Below are 14703 nucleotides of genomic sequence, written 5' to 3'. Positions count from 1 at the left end.
AAAGATGAAATAGAGACTGACACCACATCAAGAAAAACTAACAAAGCATCATCAGCCAAAGTTCCAAAATAACAATGCCTATATCCCACTACAGAACATAAAAAACATAGTGACAGCTGGCCCTTTTAGCAACAGAATCAATGACTCTGCCCATAAAGAGAGATATGAAATGTAGTTTATCATTACAAACTAACAAAGAAGCGCTCAGTAGCATATTCTGTTTCTGATTCTGTTACTGAGCCAATCAAACCCTCCAAACATTGAAATTGGTTGACACTGAAATTCTGAAGCTGTGTAGTTTGCAGCAGAGAATCGTGAACTAGTGGCATTTTGTGGCTGTGTGGAAGGAAGGTAGAGCAGTTGTCCACCAATCCCGCACTTGTTGGTTCAATCCCCGGCTCCTCTGGTCACACTCCTCTGGTCGAAGTGTCCTTGAGCAAGACACTGAACCCCAACTTAGTTCCTCCAGTTGAGTGTTGGCCAGGCGTTGTATAGCAGCTCCCCCATTGGTCTATGAGTATGTATTTGATTGTGAGTGCGAAATGGTGAATGAGAAGCAGTGTAAAGTGCTTTGAGTTCCAATAGGTAGAAAAGCACTATATATGTGTAGACCATTTACCATTTTGCTTTAGTACATACCGTCTGCTTTTGGAGTGGCAGGGAATATCATGTTTAAGGCTGTTCTCTTCGATCTGCAGTGTGTGGTTAAACGACCCATCCAGCTCCTGGACCGTCACCTTGATAGGGCCCTGCAGGAAAATGCCCAGGAATATTTAACAAAACAAATTTCAGATGTTTGTGTGCCCTGATTATACATGGAATGTGCCACATTAAGCTTTGTCTATTGGCTTAAGTCACAGCAGCACAGAGAATAAACAAATTTCAAATTCTGTATCTAAAAGGCTCACCACATATTTCTGAGTTCCAGATGATGTGTAGTCCTGACGGATCTCCAACTCAAGCACGTTCCTCTTCCTGTTGAAGGCAAAACTGCCAAAGAATTTGACCACACTGCTCTGGTCACTGAATACCAAAAGTTAAGACTACAAACGTGAAAATAACTAAAAACATATCCATAAGACAGAAGAGTCAATGATGGCCAATGACCTGAAGCTTCATGCAAAAGCAACCTAAAACCTTTTTTTAGGGAAACAAGTATTGAAAGCCGAATGGGTTGGGACAAGGTGCACTGGGACTCCTGCTGCTGACTGCTCTTTTTTTTTTGTGTATATATAGTATACACACTTAAAAATAAACTGGACTCTGTGCCCCGCACTGTGCAAGCACATCAAGCTCCGTTCAGAAATGGTAAGTAGACCTGTTGGTGATGTAGAAGTAGAATAAAAAAGATTGAAAATACGGCAGGGAAGCTTGAATTAACTTTCTAGTGTTCCATAAAGAAGTGGAATGTTCGGCACTAGCCATGTCAGCCATCCGATCTTAATCCACTTGAACAGCATTTGCCTTGATGAAGACAAAATTGAAAGGGAAACACCCAAAGTAAAAAGGAAGAACAGGACAGAGCTTAAACACAGAGGGAACCCAGCATTAGGGAAAGTAAAAAGGTTCCAGACGTCAGCTAATCATTGCAAAGCTCTGAAACTGACTATTAAACTGACAGCTTAATTCATCCAATATTATTATTTTTACAAAACTGATAAAGTTGACAGTCTAAACTTAAACACATTTGTTTTTTTGCTGCTCGTGACTGTTGTGATGTATTCAGAGTTCCAATTTGGTGAATATTTTATAAGCTATCTGGGCTTGTCACCTTTATTTCTATTTTATTCATGTGATTTCTATTTCTAATGACTGAAGTTGAAGCTGTTACCATATGTCTGGAAATAGCATCCAAAAAAAAAACATGCAAAATGCTGCATTTGAACTTGGTTTAATTACTTTCCTAGTTGTGAAACGTGGAATACAGTGAAGGCAGTTCATTAAAAAAAACAACGTTTGCGAACAGAGATCCGTCACAGGTAAAAGATACACCCATTGTTTGATGAGTGGGCCTATGTCTTTGCCAGAGACATTGGAGATGGATTTGAGGAAGGCATGAGTAGACAGAAGCATCTGGCTCCACATGTGGCTCTGGTACTTTTGGGACGAGGCTGTACTCGCCAGACTCAGCAGTTTGTTAAAAACCTAAAGGAGGCCAGCAGACAAAAAAGAAATAATCTTGACTCAACTTTAACCAGATTACAAAAAAACAAAGGTTTTTCACAATGTTGGTTGTTTCTGACCTGTAACATAAATTCCATGCTGATCCTGTTTTCTATCAACCTCATCACCAGGTGGGCCTTGCACTGAAACATCTTGTAGTACTCCCACGACAATGTGTGGGGGTGCTTTATAGAGAAGTGTAGGTGGGGAGTGGGACTGCAGAAAAAACAGCGCAGAGCAATAGTTACTTGTTACTACTTGTTGTAACTTCTCAAACGTTAAAACTACGGCAAAATTATTAATTGTTTTCAAATCGCAATTTAAAAGAATGCAATTTTCTCAATTCTAAAAGCTGTAATTAAAATTCTTTTTTAATGCTACAATAATGCAGGGAACAATGCAGGCATTCCTGCAAGCCTCACATGCAGAAATCTGCCATTAACCGCCTGCAGAGAAAGTAATTAAAGGTGAATGAAAGCTTAAGAAACAAACAAGTTTAACGGCAGTGCTGCTAACATAACCAAAAAAATAATAAAAAAAAAACCCTGTTCACAATGTCAAAGAGAAACAGTTGAGGCAGTGGTTAGGATACATCTTGATTCCAAACAAGAGGATGCGTGACTCGAAAAAGGTTCTGGAAAAAGTGTTTGACAAATTATAAATAAAAACATGTCTCATAATGCAGCCCCCAAATGCTACTTGGGTCCGTTGAGCCAGGTATTTGCTGACATTCATGTGTGGCTAGTCAGTGCCTTTAGAACTTTTTTGAAACAAAAAAAAGAGGAGGAAACCACGAAAAAACAATCACGTTGAATCACAATCACGATATTACTCTAATTTGCAATTCAATTATTATTTTCCTATATTTATGGGAGCTAATTACAATTAAATTACTGTGGTTGGTGCATTAAGGTTGAAATTGAAAAAAGTGCTTTACTTGTCTTTCTCTTTCCCTCCACCGAAGGTTGGGTGCAACAGAACCCCTCCCATTTTTAGCTCGTATTCCACAATCTTGTCCAGCTCCTGTTCAACAACAGAACCAAAACTCAAAGTCAAAATTAAGGTTTAGGGAAAATGACATTACACAGCAAATCCAAAAAGCTACATGTACACTTCATACTGTATTGTTTAAACAAATATTAGTACAGTATGAAGTGGAGCTGCATCAGTAAAGCTCCATCAGGAAAAGTTGTATCGACTGATTTAACGCTGCAAGCTCTAGAGTGTAATCAGCAGCAAATCAACGTGTCAGAAATAAAGAAAATCTTCAATAATAAAGGTTTGGAAAATAGACACAAACTGTGTGGAAAATAAATCCCTGTAGAAACTGGGCACCTAGTGCAAGCTCTGCTAACCACAGTCCTGGGGGATCCCTGTGAAATGACAAGATAAACAGAGAACAAACATTTGAAAAGAGCACTGTTACCTCTTTGATCCAGTGCCGATACTCATTGACTCCAAAGGTTTTCTTTAGGTAGAGGCCATAGATGTAACCCGAGATCCCCTTCAACACCCACTCATCGGCCCTTTTCAAACAACAGATCATATCACTGCAAGCTCACAAAGTAAAATGCATTACAACAAGAACTAAATCCCCTTCAAGATTTATATCTGTCCAGCTTTTTCAAAAAGAATGAATAGTCAAAATGAGCTCCAGTTTCACTCACTGACTAAAGTGAATAGACTTTTGCAATCATCACTTCAGAGGCTCTGTTTAGCATGAGATTTACAGAGACCAATAACTGTGAAGCTACTCAACAGTCAGGCCCAAATAAATTACTTACAATTGGGACCGACTGAAAACCAGGAGTTTGATTATTAAATACCTTTTAGTATGACCTTTTCAATCATTTTACCCCACCATTTTACTCATTGAAAGTGGAACACTTTAGAAGAATTAGAGCCAACCCTTGAGATGCTTCAACACTCTGTAATAATGGGTTTTAGCCTGAGGGTGTTTGCTAATAGCAACTTAGCATCACAACGCTCATAATTGCATCAGCCTGGATTTAACAGCTTGCAAAATAAAAAACACAATATGCAGATTCAGCTTTAGTAGGTTGCTTGAACATATTCATATGTTAGAATGACCCATTCAAAGTCCAGATCTAAATCCAATTGAGAATCCGTGGCAAGACTGCTGTTCACAGATGCTCTCCATCCACCTGACTGAACTTGAGCTATTTTGCAAAGAAGAACAGGCAAAAGTTTCACTCTCTAGATCTGCAAAGCTGGAACAGACATACCCATAAAGCTTTACACTGCTTCTCATTCACCCATTCAGACTCATACACAAACTCATACACCGATGGGGGAGCTGCTATGCAGCTGGCCAACAATCAACGGCAGCAACTAAGTTGGGCTTTTTAATTTTTAATTTTCCTGTCACTTCACAATTATGTGCCACTTTGTGTAGGTTTGTCACATAAAATCCCAATATAATACATTTACAATTGGGGTTGTGACTTGGCAAAATGTGGAAAATGTCAAGGGGTTTTAAGACTTTTGCAAGGCACTGTATAAGAACTATTGTACTCTGAAGTAAATTCCCTTTACTTCTTGGTACTTCACCCCTATGAAATCCAGCTTGAAAGGGAGCTCCACAGTCAGGCTTGAAAAATGATGACGCTCTAAAACAGCATTAGCAGCCATAGGTCAAGTCTCAAGCCGTTCATTCACAAGAAAAACATTTTTTCTTCTTTCAGACAGACATATGATGTAAAGTCAAAACATCCAAGGTCTTGCTTTCTAAAGCACCTAACCATTTAGTGAGAAAAAAGAAGCTTCTATAGCCTGACTGGCTACTGAGTGTGGTCTGTTTTCAATTACAGCAGGTTTGCTGAAAATCAGAGATGTGACAAACTTCTTCTGTGACTTTGCTAACACAACACTAGCCAGCTCGACAATACGTGAAAACCAGGGCCTCACATGCGATGTGTGTGTGTTTAGATGTCAAAGAGAAAAATGGATCAGAGAATATAAAGAAAGGACACCCAACAATTATTCATCTACAGTGCAGTGTTCAAGTCCCGTTGATGAGCCCCCCAAACTATTCACCCAGTCTCTCTGTCTCTCACACACACACACGCACACACACCACATTGGCCAATGCAGTAACACAGTGATCCATCATACTGTGAACACATACGGTGTCATTTAGTTGGACCAGCACTGGTGCTGGTCCAACTTCTGACTCCTACTGACAGAACAGCTCACTTCTGTAGCAAATCTCTCATCACCAGCCTTATGTGAGTAGGTCTGAGGGCTAAATGTTACCACACTTCTGAAATACAAACGGAAATGGCTGAGAGCCTGGACTCCACAGAAAGTGGTTTGTACTTGATTTGAGTATGCTTCCAAACAATACTGACAGCACTTTTCCATTACATACAAATCTGGGTAATGCTGATCCATAGAAGAATCCATAACACCACTAACTGTGATGCTCAAAGTCAAAGACTGCGATACTCAAAGTCAAAGACTGCTTCAAACTGCTGAGTTCATACACCATGCTGACTGATGACATTCAAAGGTGAAGGAATTTATATCTGTCCCAAATGACCAAATCTGAGGGTGGCCTGCTGTCACAGAGAGGGGAGACATGATGAATAATACAAACAGCTTTGGTGTTCCACTTGACTGGAAACAGGTTCTATGATCCAGCCATAGTTTCAGACATGCATTTCAAGGGGGAAAAAAAAAATGGCACAGACATAGATGACAGTCTATAGTGAATGCATCTGAATCCATCCAGGTCTTGTTTCAATATGAACCATTTACTTAAAGCTACAGTATATAATTCCTTTCTTAGAGTAGAGAAAGCAGAAGACCTGGGACCATGACTATACAAAATATAAGCAAAGCAAAGTTAACTTACAAGTTGCATACCACTCTTACTCGCTTACCACAGATTGGTAAGTACTTTTAAACAAGGTTATGTCTGATATTACCATAGTTATTACTTATGCACTGCTTTGCTAAGCTGAACCATCACTGATGGGATTCAGACTAGTACAGATTGTGTGGGACACACTGCAAATATTAGGACGAAGAATGTTTGCCGATGGCCAATGGTTAGCTTGGTGTCTCACAGCCTAACAATAAGGGTTTTTGAATGAGGGTCACTCCTACATACTACTACTACTATCAGAATATTATGAGACTAAAAGTCTTGGTATACCTGCTTTTTACCAACAAATAGTTGTAGACCACAGCTGCATCACTGGCATCATTGTTCAAATACTTTCCAGTGTACTTTGAATTTATCTGGGGGCCTTGTGCCTCAGTCGTTGAACATTAGGTTGGAATGCAGGAGGCCGTGGGTTCAATTCCCACCCCACCAGGTGCGGGCCTGCCCAGCCACCAAGGGCCACCCTGGTGCCGGTCCTGGGCCCGGATAAAATTGGAGGGTTGCGGCATGAAGGGCATCTGGAGTAAAAACTAATGCCAAATCAACGTGCAGACTATGTTTGGCTGTGGCGACCCCTGAAGGGACAAACCGAAAGTCGTTGATCTTTTTTGTACTTTGAATTTATCTAGAGTATTTAATTTAATACACAAGTGGGAGAGATTAGGGCCTAGAGGTAATTATAACCACCTTTTGGTAAAAACAGAACGTTTTTCTTGAGGTCACCATAACCGTGAAGACATCATGTTGAGATCAAAATCAGTGGTTTTCGCTTCAAAACTTTCCACCACTGTTGGGGCAATTTAAAGTTGTTATTTGGGTTCTGATACTGAAACTTCCCTACACTGGTCATTTGCTAATTTGCATCTTGTATATGAGCAGTGTTAATTTCTGATGACATGCAAAAGTAAAGAACCAAACGAACACAGGATAGACAAGGTAGCCATGACACACACACAAAGTTAAAAGCAAGTATATTCTTGAAGGTCTGGACAGAGGGTAACAGAGAAGCAGAAAAATCCCCCACATACTGTAATGCAGACACTGTACTGACTGATTGACACTGCAGATTGCAGAAGACAACTTTCAGTAGATAACAACAGTTTTCTGTAGTAGACCTAGTGTCTCAGACTGGACTTCAGTACAGTGTCAAAACAGTGTTGAGACTCACCATGACATCCTTGAAATGAAACAGCCAAAGAACTGCTGGGCCAAGGCCTGGGCCAGACAGCGGCGGGTCTGTGGGGTCTGGTCAATTATCGTGGCACTGTGCAGCAGGTTGGTGCTGGAAAACAGGAGCAACTGATTGAGCAAGTGAGTAGAGCATGACTAAACTGCATCCATTACAATATAATTATCCTAATGGAATAAAGCTCAAATTTATATCGCTGACTTTTAAAAAACATTTGCATGAGTACATGATTTCTTCAAATCCCATCCTAACCTCAAGGGTCAGAGAACCAGGGAAACATATTATCTCCTGCTTACCTGAAGATGCTCATGGAGGCATAGGAGGACACTTGTACATAAGTCTCGTCCACAAACACAGTTTTAAAGCAGGAATAAGGGTAGCGGCATGTCAGGATTTCTTCATAAAACTCAAAGATTTCATGCAGGTAGGACATGGAGTGTTTGAGCAGTGGCAGCAGCTGGGGCAGGCAGAAGTGGGTTACCTGAGAGAGACAACATGAAGCACAATGCCACAGTTAGTAATTAGGTATAGCAGATACCAAATGTAAACGGCAAAAAACAAGGGAAAAGTGAATAATGTCTATACTAAAAACTAAAACAATAATCCATTTACAAAACAGAAAAAAGTAAATCCTCATTTTGCAATTATTTGCAAATGACTCATTAATCAGTTATGAATAGCAGGTACTGTTCAAGAACAAAGCTTTTGCTGCAAACAAACTTTACAATTTAACAATCACTGAAAAGAAACCTGATAAAATACACCACAATGCAGGTTAATTGCTGGTTAAAGCTGCATTCTGTTGTTATCTATACTGGCACTTGAACTGTGTTGAGACACAGAGAACAACAATTTATTTGAAGCTCTGGTAACTGAGCTGACGAGGTTTACGTTTAGCATAATTTAGACAGTACTACTTCCATGATGATCATATGGTTTGTTTTTCAAAAAGACCACATGTAAAGCTCAAGAAATGTGAGAGAATACTGTAAATTAAACTCCAAATGCACAAAATTGTAATTGATATTTTACCCACAATAATGCAGCCGTAATGCAGCTGTGTATTTTTTGCTCCACACTTTACACAGTCCAGGTGTCACTAGATCTACCATTATCTCACTGAATTCATCCAATGATTTGGTTTGCTACTGTAACAGCACAATGATCTAATACCTCTAAAAGGCACTTTGGAGTGAAGGAAACCTGAACTTCAATACTGCCACCTTGTGCTTATAGACATCTAGTGACCCTTTGTATAATACACAGACTTGAACAGACCTGTTCTGTCACTTTCCTCTTACTATTCGTATTTGTGACCATTAGAACACGATGATGGCAACAACTGTCTGCTTTCTTTGGATCTGTGAAAGCTGCTGTGTTGCCGTGAAGGATGACTTTTTAAATCATTTGTCTGACAACTATCAACTTAGTCAAACACTGCTTATAGTTGTTGGTCAGACACTATATCCTTTAACAGGTGCAACTACATTTATAATCAATCCATCTCATTTCTTTTCAATAAACTTGACAACAACAAAACACAGCATCTTCATTTTAACCCACCTCATGCATGTAGGGGTCTACAAGGATTTCAAAGGGCCCCACAGCAAGGGAGATGTTTGGTGCTGCAGTGGGGATGGGGAGGACGTAGTGGAAGGTCTTCTTTCTCATGTCATGGGTGTAGATGGTTTCTACAAGATCACCACAGGACACTGCCACCATGGAGGCATCCACGGTGAACTCTAGCTTCCACGTACATAGCTCTGAGTAAGAGTCTACGCAGGGGAACCAGAATCTGGGCAAGAAAACAACAGCATAAGCTTTAAGCACAGGCTCAAAACAGAAAACAGTCATTGTACTAGGTTCTTATTCTCTGCTATTGTGGGCAGAGGCTACAGTAAACGCACACAAAAACACATAAGTCAATGTTGTTACATGGTAATGTCCTACAATACATTTCTGAAGCTCTATGTTATTATGCACCAGGTGGTTTAAGGAGGTTAGAAATCTAAGATTCAGGTTTCAGTTGGATACTTTTTAATGCTTTGCACCTAGAAATTGTTTATGCCAGGTCATCATTTCTTTAATGGCCATAAGGACACAAAACACGGGGGTCTTATCTACTAATACATGCAATGGATGACATGTTTGGGTAGGTTTTCAGAGTGGCTGCAGTCTGTTAGAATTCTAGTGCTAGCACCCTGTACTTGTGCTGGAACAGTGAACAGTCAAAGCTAAAATCTTTAAAGGCTAACTGTGCACAAAAAACTGCTTAAAAAAAACTAGCTACAAACAACTGCTAAACACACGCAACTATTGGCAGTTAAAATCATGCCAAGTCAATGCGTTTGTTTCAGTTGATAAAGTGAGTAAAGAGCTGAAAGGACCAACATAACCAATAACTAAAAGGTTCAATTATTTGACAAGAAGCTAACTGTCACGCTAAAGAGCTAATCAAGTGTAGCTTTTGTGGAATGCAAGCAAGTTAAGAATCTGCAATGTTGCAATCACAACAATTAACACAAAAGCCAACCAATGTGTGAATTCTGCAGAAACTATTTTATTTCCTACAAATCCCACCTAGACATAAGTGTCATGCAAACAAGGTGTGCACTGCCTGCATGCATGACACCTGTGTGCATGTGTGTGTGCAAATGTGTGTATGTGTGACAATAAAAAAGTATTTTTGAAAAAACGCTGCAAAATTAGGTAATTTAGTCCATAACAATCCCCCAAAACAGACCCGCGAAATCCTGGGGGGACTGACATATAGCAGTGGTTTAAAATTGCTGGAAATCTGAACTGAATATTTCAATGGGGTGTAAAAAAAACAAAAACAAGTTTTTGGTTTTTTTTTACATCAGCAACAAGATAAAAACAAACAAACCCGAAAAAAAAAAGTAGTACCTGGTGGAGTTTTGGTAGCCAAAGGAAAAAACATGAGCTCCTCTCTCCGCCATGCTGCCTTCCACATCAGGAACAACAAAGTGGAGACCCCCCTTTGGTTGGTCCAAGGAAAATTCTATATAAACCTTTAAAACTTTCAAATCTGGAGACACAAAACACAGAAACATCGGTGTATTAGATATAAACTGATGGCTTCGATTAGGTTCGATTTCTGCAGACAGCCATAACATGCACTTCATCTATAAAAACTTAGTAATCCATGTCTTACCATCTCCCTGTTTCCAGAGCTCGGAGGGAACTTTGATGACTAGCTCACCATGTCCTGCATCAGGGTCCACAGCACTCACTGCTGCTGTATAAGCACTGGAGAAATAATTGAGGTTTCTCCTGCACAGACAAACATAAACTATTGGTTCAAAGTGATCACATTGCCACCACACTACTCCTCGCAAAGTCAACAGACAATATTATTGATAACTATATGTTTGGAGATAAAATAAATCTTTTTCATACCATTTTTTTTTACTAAACGCACAATTTACTAACTTAATTTAGTTTAGTGCATGTTCACTCACTGCTTGGACTCATGGTGGCACACTTCCAGCGTGGGGTCATTGTAAATAAACGGGGCCTCAAGTTCATTGACTCGAACCCTGTAAATGCGGCACTGCTTGCTGTTAAGCTTGATCCTGTTCAAATTGACCACGGTGGGGAAAATGGTCAGCTCAACAAAACCCTACGGAATGCAACAGAGAGGAAGGTGTTGGAGAAATGCATTTGTCAACACTATCATGGTCTGGATTACAACTGGAAAATAAGTTGCAGAGAAGGGTTCATCCCAAACATCTGTGTCAGTTTTATCATGGCAACAAAGTCTTTGCAGATGGCTTAGGCTTCCCCTGTTTCAATGGAAATAATGTAATGTATAACCAGATGAAAAAAAAAAGAACACCACTAACAAGAAGTCACTTCTCACGGTCTATATTGCAGTCAGCTGTTTGTATTACATATGAGCACAGTGCTGTTGAGGATGCAAATGTGGTTTAATACTCACAATGACAGACTTTCTCTGGAAGTTGATGTTGTTGATGCACACCACCTGGTGGGTCGTAAAAGCAATGACAGAAAAACAACGTCAACACGAGATGTAAAACTGGACTGAGGTTTTAACTTACTCATATCCTGCTTCTTTTCAAATACTTCCAAAGTGTTTTGTCTGTGTAACGTTAAGTCTGCATCCCAAGGCAACAGCACGCAATTTTAAACTGACGGTATCATCGCCTTGTCAGACGTGAACTGAAACCAATGTTTCACCTTCAAGCTAACAATGAGGAAATTGTATTTAAAAAGTACTTATAATTTAAATGGACGCGGACTCTCAAATCCTTTATCCTTCTTCCTGTTCATCTTCGTTTGTCGTTATTCTGTGTTGACTGAAGTTTCAACATGCCGGAACACTGCTCCGTGATGTTCAACGGTCGTGTTCAACAAGCTCCTACATCGGTCAGACTGCAAAAACTGAACAAAGGGCTCCTCTACCGTACAGCGACGCGAAATAATGTAACGTTAACTTCAGTATCCTCCGCAGACGAGTGATTCATATGTGCTTTATTCCAACGGCAATGAACGTGTCCTTAAACAAAAGTCAGCCATGACTAACGTTAGCAGTCGTTATAGTGACGATAACCAGCCCACTATGTTTGCAGCAGTCGCCACACACCTAAACATCCAAATATAACTGTGCTGCCCGGCGGCTCATAGCATTGTGACTGCAACTCCAGTGTATTCAGCCATTTTCTTTGTAACCTTTGACCTCCCGCGTAAAAAAAAAGCACAACTCCTTTCTATATCGAGATGACGAATTTACTTCAAATGTATCACATACAATAAATATGTTTGTTTAAAAGTAAATAACAATTAATCATATTTATATATTTCAAATTAGAGAATCAAATGTTGAAACGTCGTTGCGGCTACCCAGTGGGCGGAGACTGCTTTGCCTGCCTGCCCCGGCCAAAAAGTGCATACGCTCCGCGAGAGCGCGCACAGCAAAAAAATAAAAAAATTTTAAAAAAAGATGGCGGACTAACAAGAAGGTGGACCTGGCTGCAGACAAGATGGCGTCTGTGAAGCTCGACCGGAAGTTTGTAGGTGAGCCAGAGCGACAAAGAAGTAAAGATAATTTTGAGTAAGATGAAACTTTAAAAGGTAATAGAAAATAACATATATACACACTCACTGGCTACTTTTTAGGTACACTTGTACAATCTAATGCAATCTAATACAGCAGTTTTGCTACAAATTCTTCTGTTACGATGTTACAATTTCTGTTTTGTTATTGAAACAGTCAGAAAGGTGGTAATGCTACGCTCTGTTTATTAGTGATGTCATAGTGGGTAGTGGAGTTCTACTGTACTGTACTTAGCTAAAACAATTAAAAATAACTGCAGTTATATTCAACACCTGATCAAAACTTGCTGAAGTCAGCTTGTAAAAAATATTAATTAAAAGGCTGAATCAATAAAAAAATTAATTAGCAAGTGCTATTTCATAATTTTATTATTCTTAAGACTACCATCTACCTAACAAACCTATCTAGGCCAAGTGAGAAACAAGGCCTTTACTAGAGGATATATCTGGGTCTCCTAGCCCACTACCCCCAGACTGAAGAAGCTGCTTCGATGAGTAGTAAAACATTTCCAACCAAGAAGGCAACTTCCTGCCAAGGTGACCAACTTCCTCCTGAGGCTGCCGGCCTGCTACCTTGTCTTCAGGAAGGTTTTGTTGACCTTGGGGCTGAGCATGCACGAGCATTTGAGGATAACTCAAGCCTGACACAAGCAGTTACCATACATGCCACAGCAAATGATGATGGGCCTACGACTTGACGATTTACTTCACACTAGCTGTAGAGTTGTGGTAGAAAGTCATTTGGTGTTGCATCAACAATGGCTTTCGTGCTTCCTGACCTCTTGGCTTGTGTGCAAGTTGCTGTCTCTCACACATTGTGTACACGGAGCTTATCCACACAGCCTGATCTAAATGTTTGTTCTAAATGTTTTTTTTGTTAGTTTTCCATCTTATCTGCCATTAACAATCCTCTTCTTTACATGGAATACATGCAATAAAACAATTATTGCACAACAAATTATCCAATAAAAACAACGAGTTAAAATATGTACAATAAAATATTTTTTAAAATGTAAGTATGCAAAACACAATAACAAATGAAATGAACAACTAAAATAAGACAAACATGTATTGTCTCTTTGATACTTCTTGACTCTTGTTTAGTGTTAAACAGCAAGACCCTTCTTTACTTAGCAACTTTTCAATCTACGGATGGCCACCTAGTGATAACATGAAGACAGTGGTTTTGGTGACAGCAGTGTAGTCTCCTCTCCTTCCTGGAACAGCATCCACATGGCTTGCAAATGTTTAAGTCCACTGGTCTCTATATAAACAAATTGAGCTCTCTACTGTTTTGGCTTTGTAAAAAAAAAAATTATAACCTTAATAATATATAATTAAGAACTATAGTATTGCAGACCGTGGGTTACTGGCCATCAAATTCACTTTGGAAGAATGCCGACACTGGTTAGAGGGGGCAGAGCAACAGTTTTTGGTTTCACAGACCATAGGAATCTGGAGTATCGCCATTCTGCTAAGGGACTGAACCCTCGTCAGGTCTGCTGGACCCTGTTCTTTGATCGTTTTAACTTTGTCTTGTCCTATAGCCCAGGTCCCAAACACAGAAAGGCAGTTGGCTTTGTACCGACAATTTGCTGATGATTCAGAAGAACCAATTCTACTGCCCTCTGCCAGGCTGGGGGCTGCATGCCTGGAAATCGAATCTAAAGTAATGAATTGGTGTCGGTTATCCCGCTTAACATGTCACCCAGGCTTTTCCCGCACTTGTTTTGTTGTCCGACAGCATTTCTGTTGGCTGACTATGTCCCAGGACATCAAGGAATATGTGGCTGCAAGTCCAGTCTGAGCTCAATGCAAAACACCCTGATAACAGCACCTCCGACCCCTTCCTGTGCCTAAGAGACCCCTGGTCACACATCTCTATTGATTTCGTCACCGGTCTACCTCTCTCCAAAGGTAACACCGCCATACTCACCGTAGTTGATAGATTTTCCAAGGTGACACATTTTATTTCACTTTAATAAATTTCTTTGGTTAATGGTTAGGGCATTCCATCAATTTGTATACACTTTCCTACTAATCAGAGTCACAAAGTGACAATTGGACAATGTGACAAGTTTAGTGTTGAAAATCTTTTACAGGTAATAACTGTCTCATAGTGATGTGCAACTTTCTCTCCTTTTTGATCCAATACCAAGTGAAACCCAGGCTGCTATATAGTGATCACACATGGTCACACTGATGTTTATATAGCTATGTATTGCTGCACCTATTTATTTATTTACTTCCTTTGTAATTACCATTATCTATTTAATGATTTATACAATTTTAATTAAAACAGCATTGTGTGGTTTTAAGAATTTGGGTTTATAGGGTCACATCT

At 39.8% G+C, this 14703-nt stretch overlaps 1 protein-coding gene across 1 annotated transcript in view; it reads right to left on the bottom strand.

Annotated features, from left to right (window-relative positions):
- Positions 1-13829, bottom strand: part of taf2 (TAF2 RNA polymerase II, TATA box binding protein (TBP)-associated factor) — a 29071-nt gene extending 15242 nt beyond the window's left edge. The window contains exons 1-14 of the mRNA XM_067510081.1: positions 13806-13829; positions 11224-11268; positions 10745-10905; positions 10438-10556; positions 10170-10311; positions 8826-9057; positions 7559-7743; positions 7242-7355; positions 3590-3689; positions 3101-3186; positions 2244-2379; positions 1991-2145; positions 909-1023; positions 640-749 (exon numbers count right to left, since the gene is read on the bottom strand). Coding sequence (XP_067366182.1) covers positions 640-749; positions 909-1023; positions 1991-2145; positions 2244-2379; positions 3101-3186; positions 3590-3689; positions 7242-7355; positions 7559-7743; positions 8826-9057; positions 10170-10311; positions 10438-10556; positions 10745-10905; positions 11224-11268; positions 13806-13829 — 1724 coding nt within the window. The remainder of the gene's footprint in view (positions 1-639; positions 750-908; positions 1024-1990; positions 2146-2243; positions 2380-3100; positions 3187-3589; positions 3690-7241; positions 7356-7558; positions 7744-8825; positions 9058-10169; positions 10312-10437; positions 10557-10744; positions 10906-11223; positions 11269-13805) is intronic.
- Between the last annotated feature and the right edge of the window lie 874 nt (positions 13830-14703).

Source organism: Channa argus, chromosome 7 (genome assembly GCF_033026475.1).
Source record: "Channa argus isolate prfri chromosome 7, Channa argus male v1.0, whole genome shotgun sequence".
In the NCBI taxonomy this organism is placed as follows: domain Eukaryota; kingdom Metazoa; phylum Chordata; class Actinopteri; order Anabantiformes; family Channidae; genus Channa; species Channa argus.
This window is presented reverse-complemented; position numbering and strand designations above follow the sequence as displayed.